Source organism: Leopardus geoffroyi, chromosome A1 (assembly GCF_018350155.1).
Source record: "Leopardus geoffroyi isolate Oge1 chromosome A1, O.geoffroyi_Oge1_pat1.0, whole genome shotgun sequence".
Lineage (NCBI taxonomy): Eukaryota > Metazoa > Chordata > Mammalia > Carnivora > Felidae > Leopardus > Leopardus geoffroyi.
The window spans coordinates 116,823,721-116,848,744 of NC_059326.1; the positions used below are offsets into that span (position 1 = coordinate 116,823,721).

A 25,024-nucleotide genomic window follows, 5' to 3' on the forward strand; every position below is an offset into this window, starting at 1 on the left:
CAGATGGAATTATGGCTGAGCTCTTCTCGGTCTCTTTATCTTGCACATATTCTGACTGATGAAGAAATCTATTTATTGTAGCTTGAATGTCATTGGCCTACCCTTTCCTCTGACCCAGGAGTGAGCTGTCACATGGGCATCTGGTCTACCTCCAAACACTCTGCAGGGACACAGCCTGGCATATTATAAATCGTCTATTGGCATGCTGTCTGCTTGACAGAATAGCAGAGTCGATTCTGGATACTTGCCTTGGTTTTCCACCAATTTTTGCTCTCAATGAGAGGTTAGGATGATGTCAGTTTTCAAATATTTGAGGAAAATTTGCCATCACCAAGCCCAGTGGTTTAGATGGATTTAATGGAGATTTACAGGTGTCTTTGAATGTGACTTTTGTTAGGAATTTACCTAGCTCAATTTTTCTGTGCATATTAAGTATGAATGTAAATTTAGTTTATACATATGATAATTTTTTAGCATTATAATCTATAATCATGATTTCAAAAAATCAAAGGGCAAGAGGATTCCTTAGCAGCATTTTAAATCTGCTCACCTAAAAATTAAAATTTTTTTCTTTCAGGAATTTGAACTTGACCTGCAAAGAAATATCTGACATTGCAAAAGTGAAGAAACTTTAGTTCCTTGGCACATAAACAACATCAGTTCCTTTCTGGCCTTGCAGGGTCAGAACTCTGGGCTCCAGGGAAGTGAAACTGTGAGAGAGAGGGTAACTGCTGTGCTGGCAGGCTGTGTGTCCAGAATTAAGCAAACCTAGCATTTTCTGTTGTACTGAAACCCATTCGGTATATTTTAATATTGTGTTTATTTTACTTTCCTGCTTCATGGATTAGGGGTTGCAAATGACTTCAGAAGAAAGTATTTCCCTTAGAATTCACATATTTACCATCTTTTCAACTTGATTTACTAGAAGACTAATATATAACAGTGATTATTTTAAATGTTATACTTCTTTTTGCCTTAATGACCAATAGTTTATATATTCATTTGCTATTGCTTTGTAAGAAATTACCACAAATTACTGGTTAAAAATAACTCTCAGTTATTGTCTCAGAGTCCTGCAGGATGTGAGTGGGTTCTCTGCTCTGGTTTTCACAAGGCTGAAATCCATATGGCAGCTGGGCTGCGTTCTCTTCTGTGGGCTTTGGAAAAGAATATGCTTTCAAGTTCATACAGGCTGTTGGCAGAATTTAGTTCTTTTTTAAAAAAAATTTTTTTTAATGTTTGTTTATTTTTTGAAAGAGAGAGAGAGAGAGCAAGCTGGGGAGGGGGCAGAGAAAGGAGAGAGAAATTCCTAACAGGCTCTGCACCATCAGTGCAGAGCCCCACATGGGGCTCAGACTCTCCAACCGTGAGATCGTGACCTGAGCTGAAACCGAAACCAAAAGTTGGATGCTTAACCGACTGAGCCACCCAGGCGCCCCCAGAAGTTAGCTCTTTCTGGACCACTTACATACTGTTAGCTGGAGGTCACTTTCAGCTCCTAGGGGTTGTGCTCAGGCCCTTGCCCCATCATCCCCTCCATCTTTAGAGCTAACAGGGGAGAATCTTCTCTCACATGGAATCTGTCTCCAATTTATGTCTTCAAATCTCTCCAGTTTATGTCTCTGATCTCTAGACCCAGATTTAAGGAGCTCACATGATTAGGTCAGTCCCGCCCAGATCGTTTTCTTGTCTTTTTTTTTTTTTTAATGTTTATTTATTTTTGTTAGAAAGAGACAGTGTGAGTGGGGAAGGGGCAGAGAGAGAGGGAGACACAGAATCCAAAGCAGGCTCCAGGCTCTGAGCTGTCAGCACAGATCCCTACATGGGGCTCGAACTCACAAACCTCAAGATCATAACCTGAGCCAAAGTCAGACGCTAATTGACTGAGCCACCCAGGTGCCTCATGGTTTCCTTGTCTTAAAGCCAAGTGTGTCATATGACATAACCTAATCAGAGTGAGAGCCATCATATTTATTCTTGGAAATTATGCAGGGCATGTACACCACAGTGTGAGGATCTTAGGAGGGCATTTTAGAGTTCTGCCTATCATAGTTTATATCAGTGTTGACACAGTATCACTGAAAAAAAATCTGCAATGGATACATCCTTAATAGAGTCCTAATAGAAAGGAAAAGGAGATGCTACTTATAGTTTCATGTCTCAGAGGGCCATTTACTGATAGCTTCAACATGGATTTCCATGACAGAGTGTCATTTCCGGAGTGGTCTAATGATTTTTTTTTTTTTTTTTTTTGAAGGAGACAGGGTATTTTAAACCTAGTTTGTTCTAAATTTTTCTTGAAAAGGTGATTCATCCTTCTGTAGCTCAAATATTCTATGGTATAAATATTACAATAACATGGTAATAATACCATTACAGGATAAATTAAATCTTTGCTACAATTTTGATAGAATCTTAAGTGGGTTCCTGTTCGTCATTGATGCTATATCACCCATATGGACTACCTAATTCATTTTTTCCACGTCTGGAATTTTGTGGCCATTAGTGTCCTGAAGGACTAAGCTTTGAAACGACAGACATACTGGGGCTTTTCACCAATAGAAAATAAGCATAGTTCTGGAATGTATCATCCAAGTGTTAGGGAACTAAACAATCACAGTTAGTTCAGATCCTCACTATATGTCTCCAGTATGTCAGAGATACCAGAAGTCAACCTTTAAACTTGAATTTTTCCAACTTTAATCAAGTTTGGTTGAAACCCATGTGCATTTATCATTTTAAATTATGTATCATTTATTTTTTTTTAATTTTTTTTTTCAACGTTTATTTATTTTTGGGACAGAGAGAGACAGAGCATGAACGGGGGAGGGGCAGAGAGACAGGGAGACACAGAATCGGAAACAGGCTCCAGGCTCTGAGCCATCAGCCCAGAGCCCGATGTGGGGCTCGAACTCACGGACCGCGAGATCGTGACCTGGCTGAAGTCGGACGCTTAACCGACTGCGCCACCCAGGCGCCCCAAATTATGTATCATTTAAAAGTAAATCAATATCTGTGAAACTCAGAAGTAAAAGAAAAAATTAAAGTACAGTTGGCCCTTGAACAACACGAGGATTAGGGGTGCCAGACCCATGCAGACTTGAAAATCTGATTATAATTTTGGCTCCCTTAAAACTTAACTACTAATAGCCAGCTGTTGCCCAGAAGACTTACTGAGAATGTAAACAGTTGGTTATCACATATTTTGTATGTTATATGTATTATATACTGTATTCTTTAAAAAAAATCTTTTATTATATTTTATTTTATTTTTTGCAAGAGAGAGAGAGAAAGAGACAGCAAGCTGGGGAGGAGCGAGAGAGAGGGAGAGAGAAATCCCAAGCAGGGCCCTGACGTGGGGCTCAAACTCACAAACTGGGAGATCATGACCTGAGCCAAAACCAAGACTCCCATACTTAACTGACTGAACCACCCTATATAATTTATTCTTAAAATAAAATAAGAATAGCCTTAGAGGAAAGAAAATGTTATTAAGAAAATCATAAATAGAACGCCTGGATGTCTCAGTCAGTTAAGTGTCTGACTTCAGTTCAGGTCATAATCTCCTGATTCATGAGTTCAAGCCCCACGTCAGGCTCTGTGCTGACAGCTCAGAACCTGGAGCCTGCTTCAGATTCTGTGTCTCCCTTTCTCTCTGCCCCCCTCCCCACTCAGACTCTCTGTTTCTCTCTCAAAATAAATAAATAAACATTTAAAAAAAGAAAATCGTAAGGAAGAGAACATACATTTACAGTACTGTATCGTATTTATTGAAAAAAATCCACATATAAGTGGACCTGTGCAGTTCAAACCTATGTGGTTCAAGGGTCAACTATATACATGTCATTCTGTGTAAATTAATTTAAAACACAAACTTTGGTTTAGGGAGACCTAAATGTAACGATCAACAAATCCACCAAATCAGGCAAGTAATTTAATCTCTCTAAAGCTCAGATTTCTTATTTCTATACATGTAAATACATTAATATTATCCTTGCATGATCATAAATTTGTTCAGAAACATTTTAAAAACCTACCAAATACCTGAACACTGCTCAGCTCGGAGGACATAGCTATGTATTATGAATATCTGAGCATATTCATATGTTTTATGGACAAAACAGATATATCCCTTTTATAGAATTTATGGTCAAAAAAAGTGTTAAGATAAATGCAATAATATGTTTAAAGTGCTTATCTCATTGCCTAATATTGTGTGGATCCTTAAAACATTCTGTATTCTTCCTTACCTTTTCCCTGCCTGATCTTACTACCCTAAGTTATCTAATATCTACGATTCTGGCAAATGAATCTGAGAGGCACCTTGTTGTTGATGGACTATCATAGAAAATAGCAGCATGACAAATTGTCGTTGAGGAAGTGACTCAGTGAACTGAGTTCCATGGTCAGTCCCACTAGAATTGTGCCTCTCAGCAAAATGAGGTTGGTGCTCTCAATCCAAAGATCAAGTGGCAGCAGTTTTCATCATGAATGTTATCCAATCGTAAAAAAAAAAAAAAAAAAATTGGCAACATTTACTTAACAGGTGTCCAAGTCTTTACTGAAGAAAGGTTCTCACAGTTGATACTAGTTCTGCTGATGGTAAGGGAAGAGATGATGGTGATTTGATTAATACAAATAGTTCAGTCATATTTCCAGGTTTACAAAATGATTTGCAAATGGTTTCTTTTGGTTCCCTCCAACACAACTAGTAGAAAATGGGAAACCCTTTCATTTCTTCTGTAGAGAGTTTCATGCTACTTTACATGGAGTATCTGTAGTATTCTGAGAACTGCTTCAAGGATAAAGCAGCTTGCATATTCACATCTTGCCAGCAAAGTTGAAAGGAGCGAGGGCAGTTAGTGTGTGGGGACATTTGAGGAAAAGTATTCTAGACTTGTAGCTTTTCCTGGGCCTTGACTTAGGCTAACTCTCTGAATACCATCTAACCACCCCATAGTCTGTCTGAAAGTTGAGATGCTGATCACTTCTTTCCTAGGTGTTGTGAAAAAGTGTCTTTATGAAATACTCTGCATCCTTTGAGTAAACTATAAAAATGATATGGACAAGAATTATTGACATTTTGAAGTAGTTTACTGGTATTACTGTGGCTTTGTGTCTATGAAATATGATAATTATAATCCAGAGGAAAATACAGAATACAGCCTCCACCTCTTCATCTTTCTGCTCACATAGACCTCAGTATTCAGTGACAGGGCCATGAAAATACATTTAAAGGAAGACCTAACACAGGTTTTTTTTTATAATAAACTTTTTGCTAATAAATACAAGATAGTGACAGTCGTCCCCATTTTGTCTCCTGTGATTCCTGAGTGGCTTCTCTTCAGCCCATAACTCCTCAAACAGTCTTCTGGGGCCTATATGTTCCTTCTTTGTCCACTCCCCTTTGAATTGACAGTTTGTAGACAGAAGGCAACAGATCTTTCTAATACATAGGTGGTGCAGCGTGAGTCAGGTTCTTCCTGGGTTTCAGCTACTCCCTGTTAAACAATCAGAGCTTGGTGAACAGTAATTGAGTGAGGAGGCAAAGCACTCAGAAAAGCAGGGAGCGAGTGCAGTTTTATGAAAAGGATTATGTAGCAAAACAAGATCCAGCTCCCGTAGTGGTTTATTTTCCTCTCTGTAGTATTCCTCTTCAGTCAGCAGAAGAGGCAGTTATCAGTCACTGGCGTTATGACTGGGCACATCCATCCTGGGTCAAACATGCTGCAGTCTGCAAAGCCAGCAGCAGATTGCAGTCCTCTGCAGTCCGGCCAGACCAGCAGAACTTGTGTAGTTGTGCACCCTGTTTTAGCTTGAACACCAAATTGGAGATGTTCCCTTAATGAGGCATTTGAGGGCAAAAACAATGAAAGCTTTCCCTGTCTCAAAATAGACTGCCCTCCCCCTGTTGCTGCTTTAGGAACGTAGACCTGTTTTGAGCAAGGCGAAGTCACAGCTGGTCCTCACAGCATCATTAAGTCTAGTTTTTCATGATATTTAGTCTTTGCAAGGACCCTGATGAGCTAATTTTCTCACGAAGCGCTATATATCCAGATATCCTCATAGAGTTGCACATAAAATGGCTCCTTTAATGTTTTTTTTCACATACATGGAAATATTTAAGAAACAACTAATCAATCACTGGGAGATCTCTGTTTTGCCTTATTAACACAACCTCCCTTTGTGATTTTGCAGCCACGACAGCCCAACCCAGACTGGCGTTACTCTGCTTCCCTAAGAGCAGGAATGCACAGGTATGTGTTTCCTTCCTTTTTTTCAATGAGAAGTACTTTAACTTTTATGTCTCAGACAAATTGTGTGTGTAGGGGCTGGAAACTGCTGTTTAGAAGCTTTAGATACTTTCACAGGGGAACTTTGTCTCCATGTCTATTCCTTGAAACATTGAACATACTGCCAAATGCTTCTCAAATGCTGGCAATAAGAGTCTCATGCAAAATTACAGAGACAGACTGCTGTATACTTTCTCTCATCAAAATTTCTATAAGGAATTAATGACAACTTCTTTTCATCCCTCCTCCACCTATGCTTTCTGTCCCTCCCTTGGAAATTATAATGAACACTGATGCTTTTGTACTGGAATATATGTACATGTTGTCTGCCTTGGTTTGCTATCACACATCACCTCTTATATCCTATCAACCACAGTAATCAGCTCTTATTCTTGTTCATGTTTACGCATATTAGAATCTCCGTATCTTTTCCATCTTGTTACTCTTTTGTTTCCCTCAATGGCATGGGCTCTTCAGAGGAGGAGCCATGTGAAAGGCCTTTATTGAATATCTGGAGACCCAATCTAGCTTGTTTTAAATTAATCTAGAGTAATAGCATTACTCTAAGACTCAGATTAATATAATTTTGCTTTCTCTACTTTGTCTCTGTGACAGTAATTGATTAACTACCATTATTCCCAGAGCTGATTTAATACCATGGGGCCAAATAAAAGATTCTTTATGTTTGAGTGTCTTTGGAAACCAAGAAACCATAACAATCAACACCCACCAAAAGGATTTAGTTTTATTTTTTATAAATTTTTTTTTCAACGTTTATTTATTTTTCAGACAGAGAGAGACAGAGCATGAATGGGGGAGGGGCAGAGAGAGAGGGACACACAGAATCGGAAACAGGCTCCAGGCTCTGAGCCATCAGCCCGGAGCCTGACACGGGGCTCGAACTCACGGACCGTGAGATCGTGACCTGGCTGAAGTCGGACGTTTAACCGACTGCGCCACCCAGGCGCCCCAGGATTTAGTTTTAAAGAAGGAATATACTCTAAACTTAAGCTCCTCAAAATGTGAGCAACACTTAAGTAGATCTTTACCAAACCTGGATCGATTTTCTAAAGACAGAGCTCACAAAGTATGTGTTAAGTTAATGAAAAATTAGTTTTAAGCCCCTTTAGAAATGTGTTAAAGTAAAATAAATTAACACATTCTCAAGCATTACAAGTTGAGCAGAAATCATTATAATGGGTGCTGTGTCTGAACAAGAAGCAATCAGTGAAGAGCTGCAGATCATAGCTGGCATAGTGAGATGTCACTTTGGAACCAGGGTCACAATTTTAGCCCAGAAACACTTATGCAGATGCCAGGATACGAGGTATCAGAGGGATTCTTTCTGTTTGTTAGTGACCAGTTTATGCTTTAGCCTGCACCTGAGCTATCATTGCAAAACCATATAAGAGGAGAAAGCATGGTTTATCATACCAGCTTATTCGCTCCCAGTTGAATCCGTACTTTACTTGAAAAGTACCAAAACCATGAGATGTACCTTAAAAAATGCACTTAAAATAAAATACCAAAACATTATCACTTCCTTATTCTATTTTCAAGTGGGAAAAAGAAAGCCAAGTATCCTCCTATTCAGGTTTCGATTAAGATATTATGAGATATAAGTAGGATAAGAAATGTAATCAGAATGGAAGCTAAATGTAATTTATTCCCCACAGTGTACTGAGCAGGTATTAGAGTTGTAAACTTAGAGAATACTTCTTTTTTACACATATGCTTGGCTTCCTGGCAGTTCCAGCCTCAGACATCATATAACGGTATCTGGAAATTCTGCTTTGAGCTGAGCTGGTTCCCAGGTAGTTACATCTTCAGAATGAGTCTGATTAAACCCATATAAGTTGCTGGTAGAATCCAAGAACACACAAAGTATATTACTATTTGGAAAAAAGAGAGTATTCTAGGATATAGATGGAGGGAAGAATAACAGTAGGGCAGAGCGTAATGAGTGAATTTCGATTAGATACTTTATTCAAAGTCACAGAGTGAGAAGATACTCAGTTTATAGATGGGCTTCCCCCACGATAGTTCAAGATTGTCTGCTCTGCTGCCTCATATAACCCCTCGGACAGTAGTATAAATTTTGTCTCAGTAACTTAATTTGCAAGATGAACCGATGTCTGTTTTAAAATAATCCTCTAATTCTGGTGAGGATGTTCTTGGATGATGTTTGCTTTTAGAGTCTTTGTTCCTTCCTTCATCCATCTAACAAATACATGAGGGTCTTCTATGTGCTGGCATTAGACATACATCGATTAATATTTATGAGTGCTGCCTCCTTGGATAGCTTATATTCTATCTCTACTTGCCTCTAAGCGTATCCCACTTTATGTCTCACTACCTGCAGTAGTTCATGCTGAATTGATTTCTTCTGAATTGGGATCTGTGAGTGGTGAGGATAGGCTTCCTCAAGTCCCAGGAAATGTACTAGGATGGGTTGTTTGCAAGTAAAAGATACAGAAAGAGTAAAACAGAAAATAAGGTCAAGAAGGAATTGGGTAGCTAAATGGGAATGATGCTACAGTTACCACCAAATAATTTTTTGTGTTTTCGTCTTTGCTATAGAGAACCCAGAAACAAGACAATCAGCAAGAGAGGCCTGGGGCTTCTGGTAGTAAGCTCTCCTCCTCTGCTTCAGCATTTAGATGTTAAAATGGCATTAGCCCTCTGATGGGCTTCCTGTTAGATTTAGTGAATGCCATGTGGCATTGATGATGACCAAAATTGTCTTAAAGATAAAACATGTTTATTGCCTGAATAGTATAGCAAGCAGCAGGTAGGCAACTGTTTTTGCAATTTATGCAAAGTACCCGCTCAGCAGGAATTGCTGCAGTTCAAGTATGAGTAGAATGTGTTGGTGATAGCCCTGCCTCCAGAGATGTATGCACTTTCTGAGGGTGGCAGGAGATCTGGAGAGGCATTTATGGTCTAACCATGATTTGGGTCTGTGTGTTTACTCAGCTCTGTGCACCTAGAGGAGGCTGGCATTCTACGGGCTGGGCCAGGAGGGCCTGATCAGCAGTGGCCAACGGTATCCAGTGCAACACCAGGTAAAGACCCAAAGTCACTCTCTTCTTGTGTGGGTTCTAGCAGGCAATCAGATGATCTGCTTGTTTTTAAGACCAGGAATATTAATGGTTCTCTTTTTAGTCTTTCTTCTTTTCCTTATATGTATGACATCCTTACATACATGCATGATTATTTTAGTTTTCTACTTAATGTCCTTCAAGAACTGAAAACAGATAAGGGTGTCTCTCTCTCTGTGTGTGTAGCTCTTTTATAAAATAGCCAGGCATCTTTCTTTATTTTTTTAAGTTCATTTATTTATTTTGAGAGAGAGAGCGAGACAGTGCGAGTAGGGGAGGGCCAGAGAGAGAGGGAGAGTGAGAATCCCAAGCAGGCTCTGTGTTGTCAGCGTAGAGCCTGACATGGGGCTTGAACTTGTGAACATGAGATAAGACCTGAGCCAAAACCAAGAGTCGGATGCTTAACTGACCGAGCCACCCAGGCGCCCCAAACCAGCTTCTTTCAAATACTTAGGCTGTCTGAGCTACACAGAGAAGATCTGGTGGTCTTATGCACAGAAATGACACTGTTAGCAAAGATCTTTCAATTGAAGACAATGGAAACCCATTCAAAGTGGTAAGCAAAAGAGAGATACATAGACACATAAACAGATACATAGATAGATGGAATGGAGTTTCTCATGGAAGTGGAAAGTTATGAAAACCAAGACACTACTCTCTTTGACTTCAGGTTAAAGTCAGATCTGCTTCTTTCTGCACATCTATATGATGATCTGTATCACTCTGCAGACTGACTTTTACTGCCTTGACATGGACATTTCCAGACATGAACATCTCACAGTGTCTTAGTTCAGAGGACCAATGGGGACTAATTCCTAACCTAAACTTTCAGGAAAGAGAATCTTCCAGGTTGGATCAAGAGCCAAGTGGCTGATGAGCACAGACAAATTGCTTAAACTCGTATTTCCTTAGTTTCCTTATTCTTGCCCAATCACTAAAGCAATGTCATATAATAAACATATGGCTTTGGAGGTCCATCCCTGTGGCAGTTTTCAGAAAGGAAGGATTACAGAGACTGCAAATGGTGTCCATCATAATCCTCTATTAATAGAACATCATAATGATGATAATAGTTACTAATTATTGAGCCATTATCAACTCAGACACTGGGCCGAGCGCATTATATATGTGATCTCATTTATTCCCCATGACAGTCTTGCAAGGGATTTATTAGATCTATATTACACGTGAGAAACTTGAGACACCAAGAGGGTAAGAAACATACCCAGGTTCAGGCAGTTTTGTAAGTGGCAGAGGTAGGATTCAAACCTTGTGTCTAGCTCCAAATCCAAGTGTATCTAGCACTTATATTCATCCCATGGCTGGCTTGCAAGAATCCGTCCAAATTCAAATATGTACATAGATACATTACAGATGACATAAGTGTGTGTGTGAAACATTCTTTCCAGAAATAATCAGGTGCTTTTCAAATGATTAGGCTATCTGAATAACATGTGCAGCAAAGGGCCCATTTTTGCTGGCAATTCTAAGAGCTTTCATTGATTCTAATCAGCCAGCATTTGCTATTTGTGAATGTTGCATGATTCAACTAAAAGTCACATTTGTCAAAAAAAAAAAAAAAAAAAAAACAAAAAACAAATGCACAAGCTAAAGCAATTCATTAGAGTTAATATTGCCAGATGGCAAGGAGAAGAACATAAAATAGTTCATTGACAAATCTGCAGTCCCAATGCCAGTGGTGAAGTGGAGAAGTGGCTTTGGGCTGCCAAGTATAGCAGGATAGGAAGCATCTGGAATGGTAAATATGATGCTATGAAAGCAGCCACAACCTTGCCCTGCTCACCTGTCTTCAGGGCTTTTCTTGTTCCCACAGAGGGTTTGCAGGCCGGTCTAGTGAGCCAGGAACTAAGGTTGGATACATTCTCCTTTTGTTGATGATGCTGGTGGGTGTGTATTCCTAGGCAAATATGCATTAGGAGCTGTCTGCTGATTATTTCAGGTCTCTCCTTCAGATTTAAAAGAATGTTAGGAACCCATCTTCTTCACACAGAAGATAGGGAAGGAGTCCCATTACTCTCCTTCCCAAGTTTCCCAACCCTTCCTGTCTCATCCCTTCTGTCCAGGACTGTGCCTGGCTCCTGATTCGAGTCCCGGTCCTCATGGACTGAGCTGTACAGACCTTCCATCTTCCCAGTGCTCCATGGGTGACCTAGCCATGCATGTCAACATACCTCCTCACAGTGATACTAAGTTAAAGGGAGGCCCCTCTCCCTGCCATTCTGACCTTTTGACACTTGACAGTTTTAGGACTCAAAATACGCCTGCACTGTTAGTAGAGAATAGCTGCAGCTGGGCAGAGAGAGAGAGAGAGAGAGACCTGCTGTGCACTAATCCTCATTCACACGTCTTCCTGAAAGTTGTTTTTCCTCCATTGATGAATTCTTTTGCTTTGTCACTAAACTGTTCATTTATCTTCACAGTCCACAAAAACCTAGCATAAGGATCTGAAAGGATCAATGGGGACATCACCAGGTGATGTTTCCTACAGGATAAACAAGTCAGGCATTAAATTGGTTAATCCTGATGACTGGCCCCTTTCTCCAGCCTCACCTCTGTGTGAGCAGACCTGGCCTAAGGGCTTCTTCTTTAGCAGCTTCCTGTGAGACTGAGCAGAGAAAGAAATGGGCTGAGGAGGGAGAGCCTGGCATCCAGTTACAGCTTCTTCAGAGGGAGGAATGTATTTGGGGGGAGGGGCATTAAAGGGCCAGTCATTCACAATTACAACTCTCACTTTCTCAGTGTGAATGTTCTCAAGAGGTTTTAATGAGTGCCCTTGTGTGATCAGTTCCTAGAGGGAATCCCAAGAGGTTGTAAAAAGACTGAGCCTTTGAGACAGCTGGTCTGGCTTCAGGGCACCAGACTGCTTTGCTCTCTCCTACTGGTCCTTCCGGGGCCCCTCTTTCTACATTTCATTACCTAAGGCAGCAGTAAATTGTTCCTGGAGAGGGACATACTATTTTCAGAAGAGCTCAGGGAATTCCAAAATACACAGCACTGCCAAACATAACACTATAGTTTGTCAAGGAAGACCCCAGGGGATCTGGGACTAAGCAGTGAAAGATTACTTAGGCAGATGAGGTGACTAAGGCAGTGAGGCCTAGAGGACCTCAGTGTTGAGGGACCAGACAGTGGTTCTCCAAGTACGATACTTGGAGCAGACACACTAACAATTGCTACCGAATCAGAAATTCTCGGAGTGGAGCCCAGAAATCTGTGTTTAACAAGCCCTCCATGTGCTTCCGATATACCCCAAAGTTTAAGAACTGGTTTAGAATCAAGAGTACATGTTCCTGAGGTTGTCTTATATCTTTGGAGGCTCAGAAATCATGCGAGGAAGGCATCTACTTATGATTCTTGCAGCAGAGAGATCATCACTAAGAGCTCAAGCTCTCGGTCAGAGTAACCCTCCTTTGAATCCTAGCTCTGTTACTCAGCAGTTCTGAGTCCCCTATTTAACTTTTCTGGTTCCTAGTTTCTTTCTCTGTAAAATGGAGATAATAGTAGTGTCCACCTGATAAGGTTGTTACAAGAATTAAATGAGATAATACAAGCATATTACACAGCCTAGAGAACAATGTTTATAGTAAATGGGAGCTGTTTTAGTGATTTTTCAAGGTAGGAGTCTATCTTTCACATTCAGAATTTAGGTCTGAGTTGTTCTGAGTAGTCTCTGTGGGAAGGCTCTATTATAGAGATTTTTCTCAAAGTGCCTGTTTTTTTTGTGTCTTTGGGGGATTGTTTTTGCCCTGGTTTGCCGTATCTCTTCACTCTGTGGTAGGTGGACATAGTTTATGTGCCCTAGTTTTAGGGGGAGTGAGGGGGAATTCATGCTTTTGTTTTCGGATTCCTACCTCTCTGACAAAATCAACTTTGCGTGAAGGGGCTTTATGCAGACTCCATCTCTGATTCTTCCCCAGAAAGAAGGCATGATCTTTAAGTTTTTTGGAATCCATTTAGGAGCACTGCCAACATGAATTTTTCCACTTCACGAGTGAGGACAGCCTCAGGCCTCGTTTGAGAATTTAGAAAGCATGCTGTTCCACTAACCTGCTCACCCTCAACTTCTGCTGTTGTCATGGTGATGACAGTCCTGGGAGGTGTGTACAGATCCTTATTAGGGAAAAAAATGAGGTCAGCGGTCTCTGTGTGTGGGGCAGCTCCTTCCTCAGCATTGTCCATTCTCACCTGCGTCTCAGGGCCAGAGGGCCAGCCTGGCTTAGAGGTCTCTAGCCGAGGAACGTGAGTGAGTCCTTGTGAGATCCACTGTTACTTTCTGGGGTTTGGAGTCACCACATCTGCTGGAGTTCTCTGTGTAGCTTGTGTGGTGTGTTCTGACCCGGCCTGAGGGAGCAAGATAGTGTGGGAAGGCGAATTAGAATCCTCTACCTAGGAGAAGCCATGAAACTTGTCTGTACTGGCTTCATTCATTCCCCTTCATCTCCTTCTTAGAAGAACACGCTGTCCCTTCTATTTTTAATGGTCATATAAATGAAAAAGTAGATGGAAGACTTCCTGGTTTTTCTGAAATTAAACATTTCTGTTTACTAAATGGATTCTGAGATAGTTCTTTCCTTCCACTCTGTGTTTCCCCCACCTCTCTCCCTTTTTCTACACCCTTTCTCCCAGGATTGGTTAGCCCCGGGCAGAATACAGTCAGAATTGGGACCATGATACATAATAAATACATTTCTTCCTTGAAACAGAGTTCATGTGCTTCCTGAAAATATAATCCTGTGTGCACTCCACTGTATGCTCCTGGGCATACATTTTATAGGGTGGAGCGAGGAGAGAAGAGCAGCAAGAACTGTTCCCTTAGGCTATAGTTTTCTTCAAATCCCACAGATGCAGAGAAGCAGCTAATGCAGGGTCAGGAAATGGATACTCATTACAGTTCCTTAGGTTATCATTGATCCACTTAACGTGTCACTAGAGCATACAGTCTGGCCCCTGAAAACTTCATCATGAGCAACAACTTTTGAATAATGTCTTAGGAAAATAATACACTTTTATCCTTCTTTGTTTAAGAGTTTTGCATGGGACGAGAGAGTTTCCAAATTACCTTCTCTTCTAGTTTTGTCTACACACCATACTTTGTAGCTAAATTTTTAAGTGCCTTATCAGAAGGGAAATTCAGGTTTATACTGGGAAGACCCTAGTGTCTCAAAGGACCAAGGAAGGAGGGGGGAGGAGGAAGTCACAAGCTACCTGTAGCCTGAGAGCTCTGTGGCAAAGTAGAAGTGGAGGGTGAGAGTCTACACTTCATTCTGGGGGAAAGATGTCTTGGATTGTTTGGAATTGCTTGGAGCTCCTCCCTCAGAGGTGTTTGGACAAGAAGGACCTACTTATAATCAGAAGTGAGGGCAGAGGAGAAGTAATGGCTTGTAATTACTTTAAGCTTTGCGGTTCCAGCAAGCGTTGCCTTAAGCCTCACTGATTCTAGTAAACTAGAAACAAGAGCCTGTCCCCAGCAATAGCAAGGGTCTTTAATGACAAGTGTTTTCAGAGAAACTCAGCCCAGATTCCGAAAGGACTTGAAAAGTTCATTTTCACAGAGGCAGTCAACTTTGAATTGAGAAGGTCATTGCCTAATCTGGAGAAACATATTCAGGTCAAGCACTGGCTACAGCCTTGGGGCCTCTAGGAAAGGGTCACTAGAGAGTTCATTGCCAAGAGACCTGGACTTGAGCATGTGGACTGGAGAAGAGCCTCTTCTGCCTCTGCACTTAGAGTTTATTATCCAGAGTCGAAAAAAAGAGAGGAAGCAGAGATCAATGTCATTCTACTCTCATCTCAAAGAGACCAAGAGTTTCCTCAGCAGTAGTCCTGCCTGGAATGGTCTACTGCCAGAGATGTGGGTAGGTGAAGAATGGGAAAAGGCAGTCCTGAGCATGGCAGTAACAAAAGAAATAAAGGAAAAAAGGAGTACCCTTGAAACTCATATAACACTGTATGTGAGCTATACTGGAATTAAAATAAAAACTTAATAAATCTTTTTTTTTTTTTCAACGTTTATTTATTTTTGGGACAGAGAGAGACAGAGCATGAACGGGGGAGGGGCAGAGAGAGAGGGAGACACAGAATCGGAAACAGGCTCCAGGCTCTGAGCCATCAGCCCAGAGCCCGACGCGGGGCTCGAACTCACGGACCGCGAGATCGTGACCTGGCTGAAGTCGGACGCTTAACCGACTGTGCCACCCAGGCGCCCAATAAATCTTTTTAAAAAAGGATATTTGTGGGGCACCTGGGTGGCTCAGTTGGTTGAGCGTCTGACTTTGACTCAGGTCACAATATCACAGTTTGTGAGTTCGAGCCCTGCGTTGGGCTCTGTACTGACAGCTTAGAGCCTGGAACCTGCTTCTGTGTCTCCCTCTCTCTCTCTCTGCTCTTCCCCCACTCATTCTCTGTCTCTCTCTCATTCAAAAATAAATAAACATTAAAAAAAATTAAAAAACAAAAGGATGTTTGTACCAGTATGGAAATAAGATATTGAGAGCTTTGTAGAAGTAATTCTCACAGGTGTAACTTTAGAAAGTTGGGGTACAAAAAGTAACTTTTAGGAATGAAATTTTTATCTATAAGAAAACAAGGATGATAAAAAGCTTATTGTTACTAGAGTGTGGCTCTTGACTGCTGAGTCCCAAACAGTGTACTGGGCCTCTAGATTACAGCTGCCAGTGAATGTTATAAACAACAAACAAACTTTAAAAATGAAGAAAGTCTGAACAAACAAGTTTGTTGTTAATGGTCCCAGAAAGTCTGGCAGTTTGTGCTTCCTTCCAACATTGGACCAATCCAGTGTCCAGAGTTGTTGCTCTGGGCAGTATCATGGGCCAAGCTGAGTAGCAAGATGACATTTCCCAAGTCTTCTCTTTTATGTTTTTTGACTCTGAACTACAGATACTATCTTACCCAAAAATGCATGTGTCACATCTCTGTTCTCATAATCATCTAGGGTGACTCAAAGGTCTGTAGCAAGGCTAGAAGCCTCAGTCTGTATGTATGATTTACATTAGACGCACACCAAGCTTCATGTCAGAGAGTTTTGGGCGGAAAAGAGTATTACCATGTATGTAAACAGCCCTGAGGTGGACACTTTTGAGCCTGTGAGATTGGTTCTGTGTTTGATGATGAGCCATGGAATACAGAAACCTATTAGCAAGGAAGTATGTGTGTTGATGAGAGGGTCTTTGTTGTTGAAGCTTCAAAGTCTTTAAATCCTGTTCTGTTGCTCCCTGTTGTTGTACAAATAGCCTTTTAGAACAAGAGAAAGGAAGGCTTAAAAGTAGTTATTATTTAGTGAAACTGTGGTAAGTACTTTACATGCATTGCATACTTAAGCAAGAGAGAAACTGTTATTCCCATGTTTTAGATAATGAACTTGAGACTCATAGGAATTAGGTGAGTTCCATATATTCATATGGAATGGAAACATTCAGTGTTTTTTTGCTCCCTATTATCCCAGTCAAGCAAGGTGTCTAGCACATAGTGGGGCTTAATATTTGTTGACTCATTAATGAATACAATGGCAAAGGCAATATTTGAACCTGTGTCTGTCTGCTGCTGAGTGCTGTGCACTTAATTAACACACTACTGATTCTTTGTCCCATATGCCAGCTGAAGGGAAAAGTTTGGTAACTTGGAGAGGAATATTCATTGTCTGAGTTCTAGGCTGACTGTAGGGTCTGTATTAGTTTCTGATTACTATTATAACAAGTTACCACAAACTTCATGGCTTAAAGCAATGCAAATTTATTATCATACAGTTATGGAGGTCACAGGTTTTACTAGGCTAAAATCAAGGCGGATTCCTGTTACTATATAACAAGTATCCACTTTCCTTCAGTTTCCAATAGTATGTGTCTCATTCGCATTAGAGCTGTCACTAACAACACTTTTAATGTCCCTATTTGTACTAACATTCTGTTCATGACAATTTAGGTATTCCCTAAGATGATGATATGTTTTCTGTAACATGCTCCTCACTTCTTTCGGAGTCCTCTCTAGCAGAGTCTTAGTATCTACTTTTCTGCTAGCAGTCTGTTCAATGGAAGCTAGGCTTCTCAGAATTCTTCCAATCTCTGACCATTGCCCAGTTCCAAAGCCACTTCAAGATTCTTAGTTATTTGTAACAGCAGAACCCCACTTTCAGGTACCAAAATCTGTATTCATTTCCCAAGGCTGCTGTACCAAATTACCACATACTAGGTGGTTTAAGCCAATACAGTTTTATTATCTCATGGTTCTGGAAGTCAGAAGTCCAAAATGGGTTTCACTGCACTACAATCAAGATGTCAGCAGGGCTTCACTACTTCTGGAGGTTCTATGAGAGGATCTCTTCCCTTGCCTTTACCAGCTTTTAGAGGCTGCCTGCATTTCTGGGCTCCTGGCGCCTTCATCTTCAAAGCCAACAAAATAGCATCTGCAAATCTCTGTCTGACTCTTGACTTTCCTCCCCCTCTCTTTGCCTTATAAGGACTCTTGTGATTACATTGGGCCTACCTGGATAATCCAGGATAATCTTGCTATCTTAGCATCCTCAGTTTAATCACATTTGCAAAGTCCCTCTTGTCATGTAACATATAACATATTCACTGGTTCCAGGAATTAGGATATAAGCATCTTTGGGGGACCATTATCTGCAGAGCTGGCTGTGTGCATCTGTGTGTTGTAAACTTCAGTAGAGGCAAAGGTAAAATAAGGTTCATCTTAGGACCGTGAAGAGGTTGTAGTCAGTGTTGACTAGACTTTAAATGCCTTTGAAAGCTATTATTAACTGTCAGAACTTTGGTGGAGACTAATTAATCACCTTCCTTTCCCTCCAAGTCTTAAATAATTAAGAATAGATGCAGGGAGCCAACTGAGGGACCAAAGTTCAGAATCAGACTTGTAATTGGTAAAGATGGTCTGGAGAATATGACAGGACCTCCACCTCCTACATACAAGGGAAGAAAATCAAGAATGGCAGACCTCTGCCTTTGTGAGGAGGGGGAACTGTCCTGGTTTGATTACCAAACAGAGCTAGAGCAGAGTGAAAAAGAGTTAGAGGAGAGGTATATCATGAAAAAAGTATCTGTTAGTGCTAATTTAACCTAATCAAAAACAATGATCCCTTTGAAAAATGACTTATGATAATCTCCCCAATTAGACAAGCAACTTTTCTTTCCTGGGAAGAGTAAGTATGGAAATGGAGCCAAAGGTGAGAGCCCCCTTCCTAACCCATTCCCCGAGGATGGAAGTATTGGTTGCTGGGTGTCTCTTTTCTGTGGGCAGAGGTGGAAACGTGGAGACAGAAGGTAGATGGTACATTGTTATATTAAAGACTAAGATATATTGTTCTGTCCCAGGCTTAAGAGTATTTTCCCAAGAATTAGAAAGCAGTCAGGAGAAGACAGAACTCCTTGGATCACCACAATCTGGAAAGAGTCAATTAAATGACATGATAGCCAGTGGAAAAGTCACTGTCCCCAGGGTGATGTCAGGAGATAGGGACAATGCATATTGCCTGCTCTGTGTATGCATCTAGAATCTGTGTCTAGGTGAAAGCAGATTAAAACATATATCCGGGACTGCCTTGAAGAAGAAAGTAGAGCCTGATTGGTGTGTATGTGTGTGTTGGGGGTTGTGGGCAGTGTGGGGGAGGAGATACTTCAGACAGCATTCACTTGCTTTTCCCGAATGTGATGTCCTACCTACGGCAGGGGCAGGGGTCACAGTGGTTGCAGGCCAAGTCTATGGATACATAGAATGCAGGATTTGGTTTTTTTAGGAGCATTTTGCGTACAGACCTATTCTCATACTAGCTACCTCCTTGAGATCCTAACAGGCTAGGCACCTCCAAAGTCTAGAGCCTCTCAGCACCCTCAGCAGCTCTCACTAGAGACCAGATTACCTCCCATGACTCTGACAGTGAATAGGCATTTGACCCAAGGCAGAACCTTCTTGGAGGCCAACATCCCCTATAGGCTCCTTGTGTCACCAAGATGTTAATCCAACTGTTGTCCCTGCAGTCTGCAGTCAGCGGGGTTGTGTTTAGTCAACCAGAAGTGCCACATCAGTTTCCCCCTATTAAACCAAGTATAAATTGATTCTAAATATTTGCTTTGGGGAAATTTCTTTGGGAAGAATGAGCTGTCTCTAAATCTAGGGATTTAGAGATATACATTAACTTCTTTTGTCTTTTCACTCAGGGTTGCAACCCTGCGTTCTAACCCTTTAAATGGGGGTAATTTGAAGAGCACTAGGAAGATGCTCACAAAACCCACCTCACAGGCAGGTTCCTAGAATTCCACCATCAATCACCACCACCAGCATTCTCATTTAAAATCCTTATTCATTCGGGGCATCTGGGTGACTCAGTAGGTTAAGCGTCTGACCCTTGGTTTCCGTTCAGGTCATGATCTCACAGTTCATGAGTTTTTGTGTTTTTTTTTTGTTTTTTGTTTTTTTTTATTTTTTTTTTTCAACGTTTATTTATTTTTGGGACAGAGAGAGACAGAGTATGAACAGGGGAGGGGCAGAGAGAGAGGGAGACACAGAATCGGAAACAGGCTCCAGGCTCTGAGCCATCAGCCCAGAGCCTGAGGCGGGGCTCGAACTCACGGACCACGAGATTGTGACCTGGCTGAAGTCGGACGCTTAACCGACTGCGCCACCCAGGCGCCCCTCACAGTTTATGAGTTTGAGCCCCACGTTGGACTCTGTGCTGACAGCACATGGGGCTTGCTTGGGATTTTGTTTCCCTCTCTCTTTTCCCCTCCCCTGCTTACTCTCTCTCTCTCTGTCTCTATCAAAAATAAATAAATTAAAAAAGTAAACTGTTAAAAAAATCTTCTAAAAAAAAAAGAAAAAGACTAAAATCCTTATTCATTAAATCTCTCTCTCTCTCTCTCTCTCTCTCTCTCTCTCTCTCTCTCTCTCCACACACACACACACACACACACACACACACACAAGTGAAGTATTGGAGTATTTTATCCAAGGGTAGGCTTTAATATAGAATTTGTTTGGAACCTTTTATATAGTCATTAAACAAACATTAAGCACCTACTTAAAGTCAGTCTCTAGTCCAGGTGATGCCAGAATAATATTAACACAGTCCTGTCCTCGGAATTTAGTGGGGGATGATAGAAATGTAAGGAAATAAGATGGAAATATTACGGTGTCCTGTGATAAGGACCATAATAGCACCATGCACAGGTAGGGCCAATGAGGGGGAAGGAAGCTGGGACAAACCACCAGAGCATGTCAGTCCAGAGTGGGATCCAGAGTCGTCTATCTATATTGTAATCAGTACAAACTCCATGTAAATGTGGTAAGCTGGCCCCCCTTTCCTGAGAGGGCGCAGACCCTCACTCAGTAACCATGAATACTGAATGTTGTGGGAGCCCAGAACATCGAATTGGGGACCATCTCAGAGATTGTGACATTTAATACTGGGTATTGAAGGCTGGTATGTAGGATGTTGGGAGAGAATTCTGGACAATGTACAAAACACCAAAAATCAGAAGTCCATAATCTTGGTGAATAGAATAAGTACACTTGATGGATGGAAGGGATCGAAAACTGTTGGGAAATGAGATCCGAAAGACAGGGGTTAGATTTTGTAGAGCCTTCAAAATCCTGCTAAAGAACTTGAAGTTTCATTTGTTGGCAGTGGTGAGCCACCAGGTTGGTTTGTTGGTTGGTTGGTTTTTAAGAAAGGAGGCTCTAGGGGTGCATGGGTGGCTCACTTGGCTAAGTGTCTGACTCTTGATTTTGGCTCAGGTCATGATCTCACTGTTCCTGAGTTTGAGCCCCGTGTTGGGCTCTGCAATGATGGTGCAGAGCTTGCTTGGAATTCCCTCTCTCTCCCTCTCTCTGCCCTTCCCCCACTCTCACTGTCTCTTTCTCTCTTTCAAAAATGAAAAAATAAAAAAAATTTTTAAAGAAAGAAAGGAGGCTCTGTTGAACCCCCTTACCTCTGCTGAATCTTCAAAAATAATCTATATCAAGACAAGCTCATGATCTATCAACTTTACTGGTTTTTTTCTACTTAAACCAAGAATTGGAAACTTTGAAAATTGCATATAGTTAACATACAGTGTTATATTAGTTTCAGGTGTCTGTATAATTCAGCAATCTATATATTATTCAGCATCATGATAAGTGTACTCTTAATCCCCATCACCTATTTATCCCATCCCCCTACCTACCTCCCCTTTGGTAACCATCAGTTTGTTCTCTATTTTTAAGAGTCTGTTTTTTGGTTTGTTTCTTTTTCTTTCTTCGTTTGTTTTGTTTCTTAAATTCCACATATGAGTGGAAGCATGTTATTACTCTTTCTGTGTCTTATTTCTTTTTTTTAATGTGTATTTATTTTTGAGACAGAGACAGAGCATGAACGGGGGAGGATCAGAGAGAGAGGGAGACCCAGAATCTGAAGCAGGCTCTAGGCTCTGAGCTGTCAGCACAGAGCCTGATGCAGGGCTCGAACTCAAGGGCTGCGAGATCATGACCTGAGCTGAAGTCAGACACTTAACCGACTAAGCCACCCAGGCACCCCATGACTGTCTTATTTCATGTAGCATTATGCCTTCTAGATCCATCCATGTTGTTGCACGTGGCAAGTTGTCATTCTTTTTTTATGACTGGGTAATATTCCATTGTAGATATATACCACATATTCTTTTATCTTATTTTTTTACATCTTCTTTATCTGTTCATCTATCACTGGATACTTGGGCTGCTTCCATAATTTGGCTACTATAAATCACACTGCAGTAAACATAGGGACACATATGCCTTTTTGAATTAGTGTTTTGTATTATTTGGGTAAATACCTAGTGGTAGAATTATTGGATCAAATTGTAATTCTATTTTTAATTTTTTGAGGAATCTCCATACTGTTTCCATGGTGGCTGCACCAGTTTGCATTCCTACCAACAGTGCACAAGGGTTCCTTTTTCTCATATCCTTGTCCACACTTGTTATTTCTTGTTGTTTTTGATTTTAGCCGTTCTGACAGATATGAAATGATATCTCATTATGTTTTGATTTGCATTTCCCTGATGATGAGTGATGCTGAGCATCTTTTCATGTGTCTGTTGGCTATCTGGATGTCTTCTTTGGAGAAATGTCTGTTCATGTCTTCTGCCCATTTTTTAATTGGATTATTTGTTTTGGGGGGGTGTTGAGTTGTATAAATTCTTTATATATTTTGGATACTAACCCTCTATCAGATGTCATTTGCAAATATCTTCTTCCATACAGTAGGTTGCCTTTTAGTTTTGTTAGTTGTTTCCTTTGCTGTGCAGAAGTTTTTTATTTTGATGTAGTCCCAATAGTTTTTTTTTTTGCTTTTGTTCCCCTTGTCTCAGGAGACAGATCTAGAAAAATGTTGCTATGGCTGATGTCTGAAAAATTACTACCTGTGCTCTCTTCTAGAATTTTTATGGTTTCAGGTCTCCATTTAGGTTCTTAATCCATTTTGAGTTTTTGTTTTTTTTTTAACGTTTATTTATTTTTGAGACAGAGAGAGACAGAGCATGAACGGGGAGGGGCAGAGAGAGAGGGAGACTCAGAATCGGAAGCAGGCTCCAGGCTCTGAGGCATCAGCCCAGAGCCGATGCGAGGCTCGAACTCACGGACCGCGAGATCGTGACCTGAGCTGAAGTCAGACGCTTAACCGACTGAGCCACCCAGGCGCCCCATTTTGAGTTTATTTTTATATGCGGTGTAAGAAAGTGGTCCAGTTTCATTCTTTTGCATGTTCCTTTCAGGTTTTTCCAACATCATTGGAAAGGAGCTGGTCTTTTTCCCCATTGCATATTCTTGCCTCTTTTGTCAAAGATTAATTAACCGTATAATGGTGGGTTTATTTCTGGGCTCTCTGTTTTGTTCCATTGATCTGTGTGTCTCTTTTTGTGTCAGTACCATACTGTTTTGATTACTGCATCTTTGTGTAGTATATCTTAAAATCTGGGATGGTGGTACCTCCAGTTTTGTTTTTGTTTTTTTTTTTTTCAAGATTGCTTTGACTATTTGGGGTCTTTTGTGGTTCCATACAAATTTAGGATTACTTGTTCTAGTTCTGTGAAGAATACTGCTGGTATTTTGATAGGGATTGCATTAAATCTGTAGATTGCTTTGGGTATTATGGACATTTTAACAATATTTGTTCTTCCAGTCCATGAGCATGTAATATCTTACCACTGGCCTTGGAAATGTTCTTAGCTAATTCTGGTGGACTTGATCTAATCTTATCTGAGAAAATGTGGAGAGTGAAGGCCATGTTTGTTTAAATTTTGCCTTGGTTTGCTTCTTAAGGGAGGCAGCATAGCATTGCACAGTGCCTTGGGTCCCTATTGTACCACTCAGTCATTGTGTCTCAGATTTATTAGTGTGCAAAAGAGGAAAGACTGTTAGCTGCTATAAGGATGAAATGAGAGTACATGCAGAATGCTTAGTGTAGTGCTTAACTCATGGTAAGCATTCAAAAATATAATCATTTACTCAATTTAATATTCCTGGCACTTAGCACAATGCCCGGCACACAGTAAATAGGATTCAAAATGGTTTTGTTAAGGGACACCTGGGGGGCTCAGTTGGTTGAGCATCCGACTCTTGATTTCAGCTCAGGGCTCAGGTTATGACCTCATGGTCATGGGATTGAGCCCCGTGTTGGGCTCCATGCTGAACGTGGAGCCTTGTTGGGATTCTCTCTCTCTCTCTCTCTCTCTCTCTCTCTCTCTCTCTGCCCCTCCCCTGTGCCTGCTTTCTCACTCTCTCTTTCAAAATAAATAAATAAACATTAAAAAGAAATGGTTTTGCTAAATTAAATGAAATGGTATAGAAGTGCAAAGTGGGAGGATAGTGGTGGTGGAGTGGGTTTCCCCCCGATGACACTCATTCTCTTGCCCTCCTTCTACTGCAGTGTTCTGACGGCACCTCCATTTTATACCCTCGGTGCAGGGAGATCACTGCTTGTCTAGAAATGGTTGCTCAAGGCTGAGAAGTGACACAGCAACACAGAGCCTGGGATTGCTGCCAAATTTTAAGAAGCACAGATTGCGACAAAGTGAGGGGGAAGGGTAGCGATGAAAAGTTTGAAAACCCAACCAACCCGGAAGCAGTTTTACTGTTGGGTGAAATGATTATCTCTCACAGGTGGACAGGCAGTGTGGAAACTCTAGAAAGAGTCCCTGTCAAGCTGTGGTGCTGAAGCGGGGACCCAGCACTGGGCTCTTGGGTCCAGACAAGGCTGCTTCATGGGGCCTTGCACTTAGAAGGGCCTCTTGGTTTAATATTATGCTGTTGCCATCTCAAAGTACTTAATAATTTTTTATGGGCCCTGCAAATCATGTAGCTGGTCCTGGGTCCAGACTATCTGGGACAGTGATGTTTTGTCTCAGCTAGTTTTTGAATTTACAGCTGATTAAGTAGTGGCTGGGCTAGTCATCTTTTTAATCTCTCTCTCTCTCTCTTTCTCTCTCTCTCTCTCTGATTTAACTGTAAAAGGCCAAAGATTATGACAAATTAAATCTGTACAAAAGCAAAATAAAATGATTAGTACCTTACCTCTATCTCCGGTCACGCTCCCACGAAGTAACCACTACCAATAGTTTAGTGTGT

At 41.1% G+C, this 25,024-nt stretch overlaps 3 protein-coding genes across 15 annotated transcripts in view; all 3 read left to right on the forward strand.

The window, feature by feature from the left end:
* LOC123604939 (protocadherin alpha-10-like) overlaps positions 1-6,257 on the forward strand; it is a 137,293-nt gene extending 131,036 nt beyond the window's left edge. Inside the window, 1 exon segment of the mRNA XM_045491096.1 lies at positions 6,199-6,257. The gene's annotated coding sequence lies outside the window, so the exon portion shown is untranslated.
* Positions 1-9,305, forward strand: part of LOC123604936 (protocadherin alpha-1-like) — a 187,316-nt gene extending 178,011 nt beyond the window's left edge. The window contains 2 exon segments of the mRNA XM_045491082.1: positions 6,199-6,257; positions 9,270-9,305. The gene's annotated coding sequence lies outside the window, so the exon portion shown is untranslated.
* The window catches only part of LOC123604792 (protocadherin alpha-C2), a 210,845-nt gene that overhangs the window by 168,037 nt on the left and 17,784 nt on the right, over positions 1-25,024 (forward strand). For 11 of the 13 annotated variants that reach the window (XM_045491033.1, XM_045491027.1, XM_045491042.1 and 8 more), the window contains exons 2-3: positions 6,199-6,257; positions 9,270-9,358. In XM_045491033.1, the coding sequence (XP_045346989.1) occupies positions 6,199-6,257; positions 9,270-9,358 (148 nt within the window). Of the gene's footprint in view, positions 1-577; positions 960-6,198; positions 6,258-9,269; positions 9,359-24,326; positions 24,970-25,024 lie in introns of those variants that run through there. The other 2 variants (XM_045491048.1, XM_045491051.1) reach the window with 2 other exon arrangements.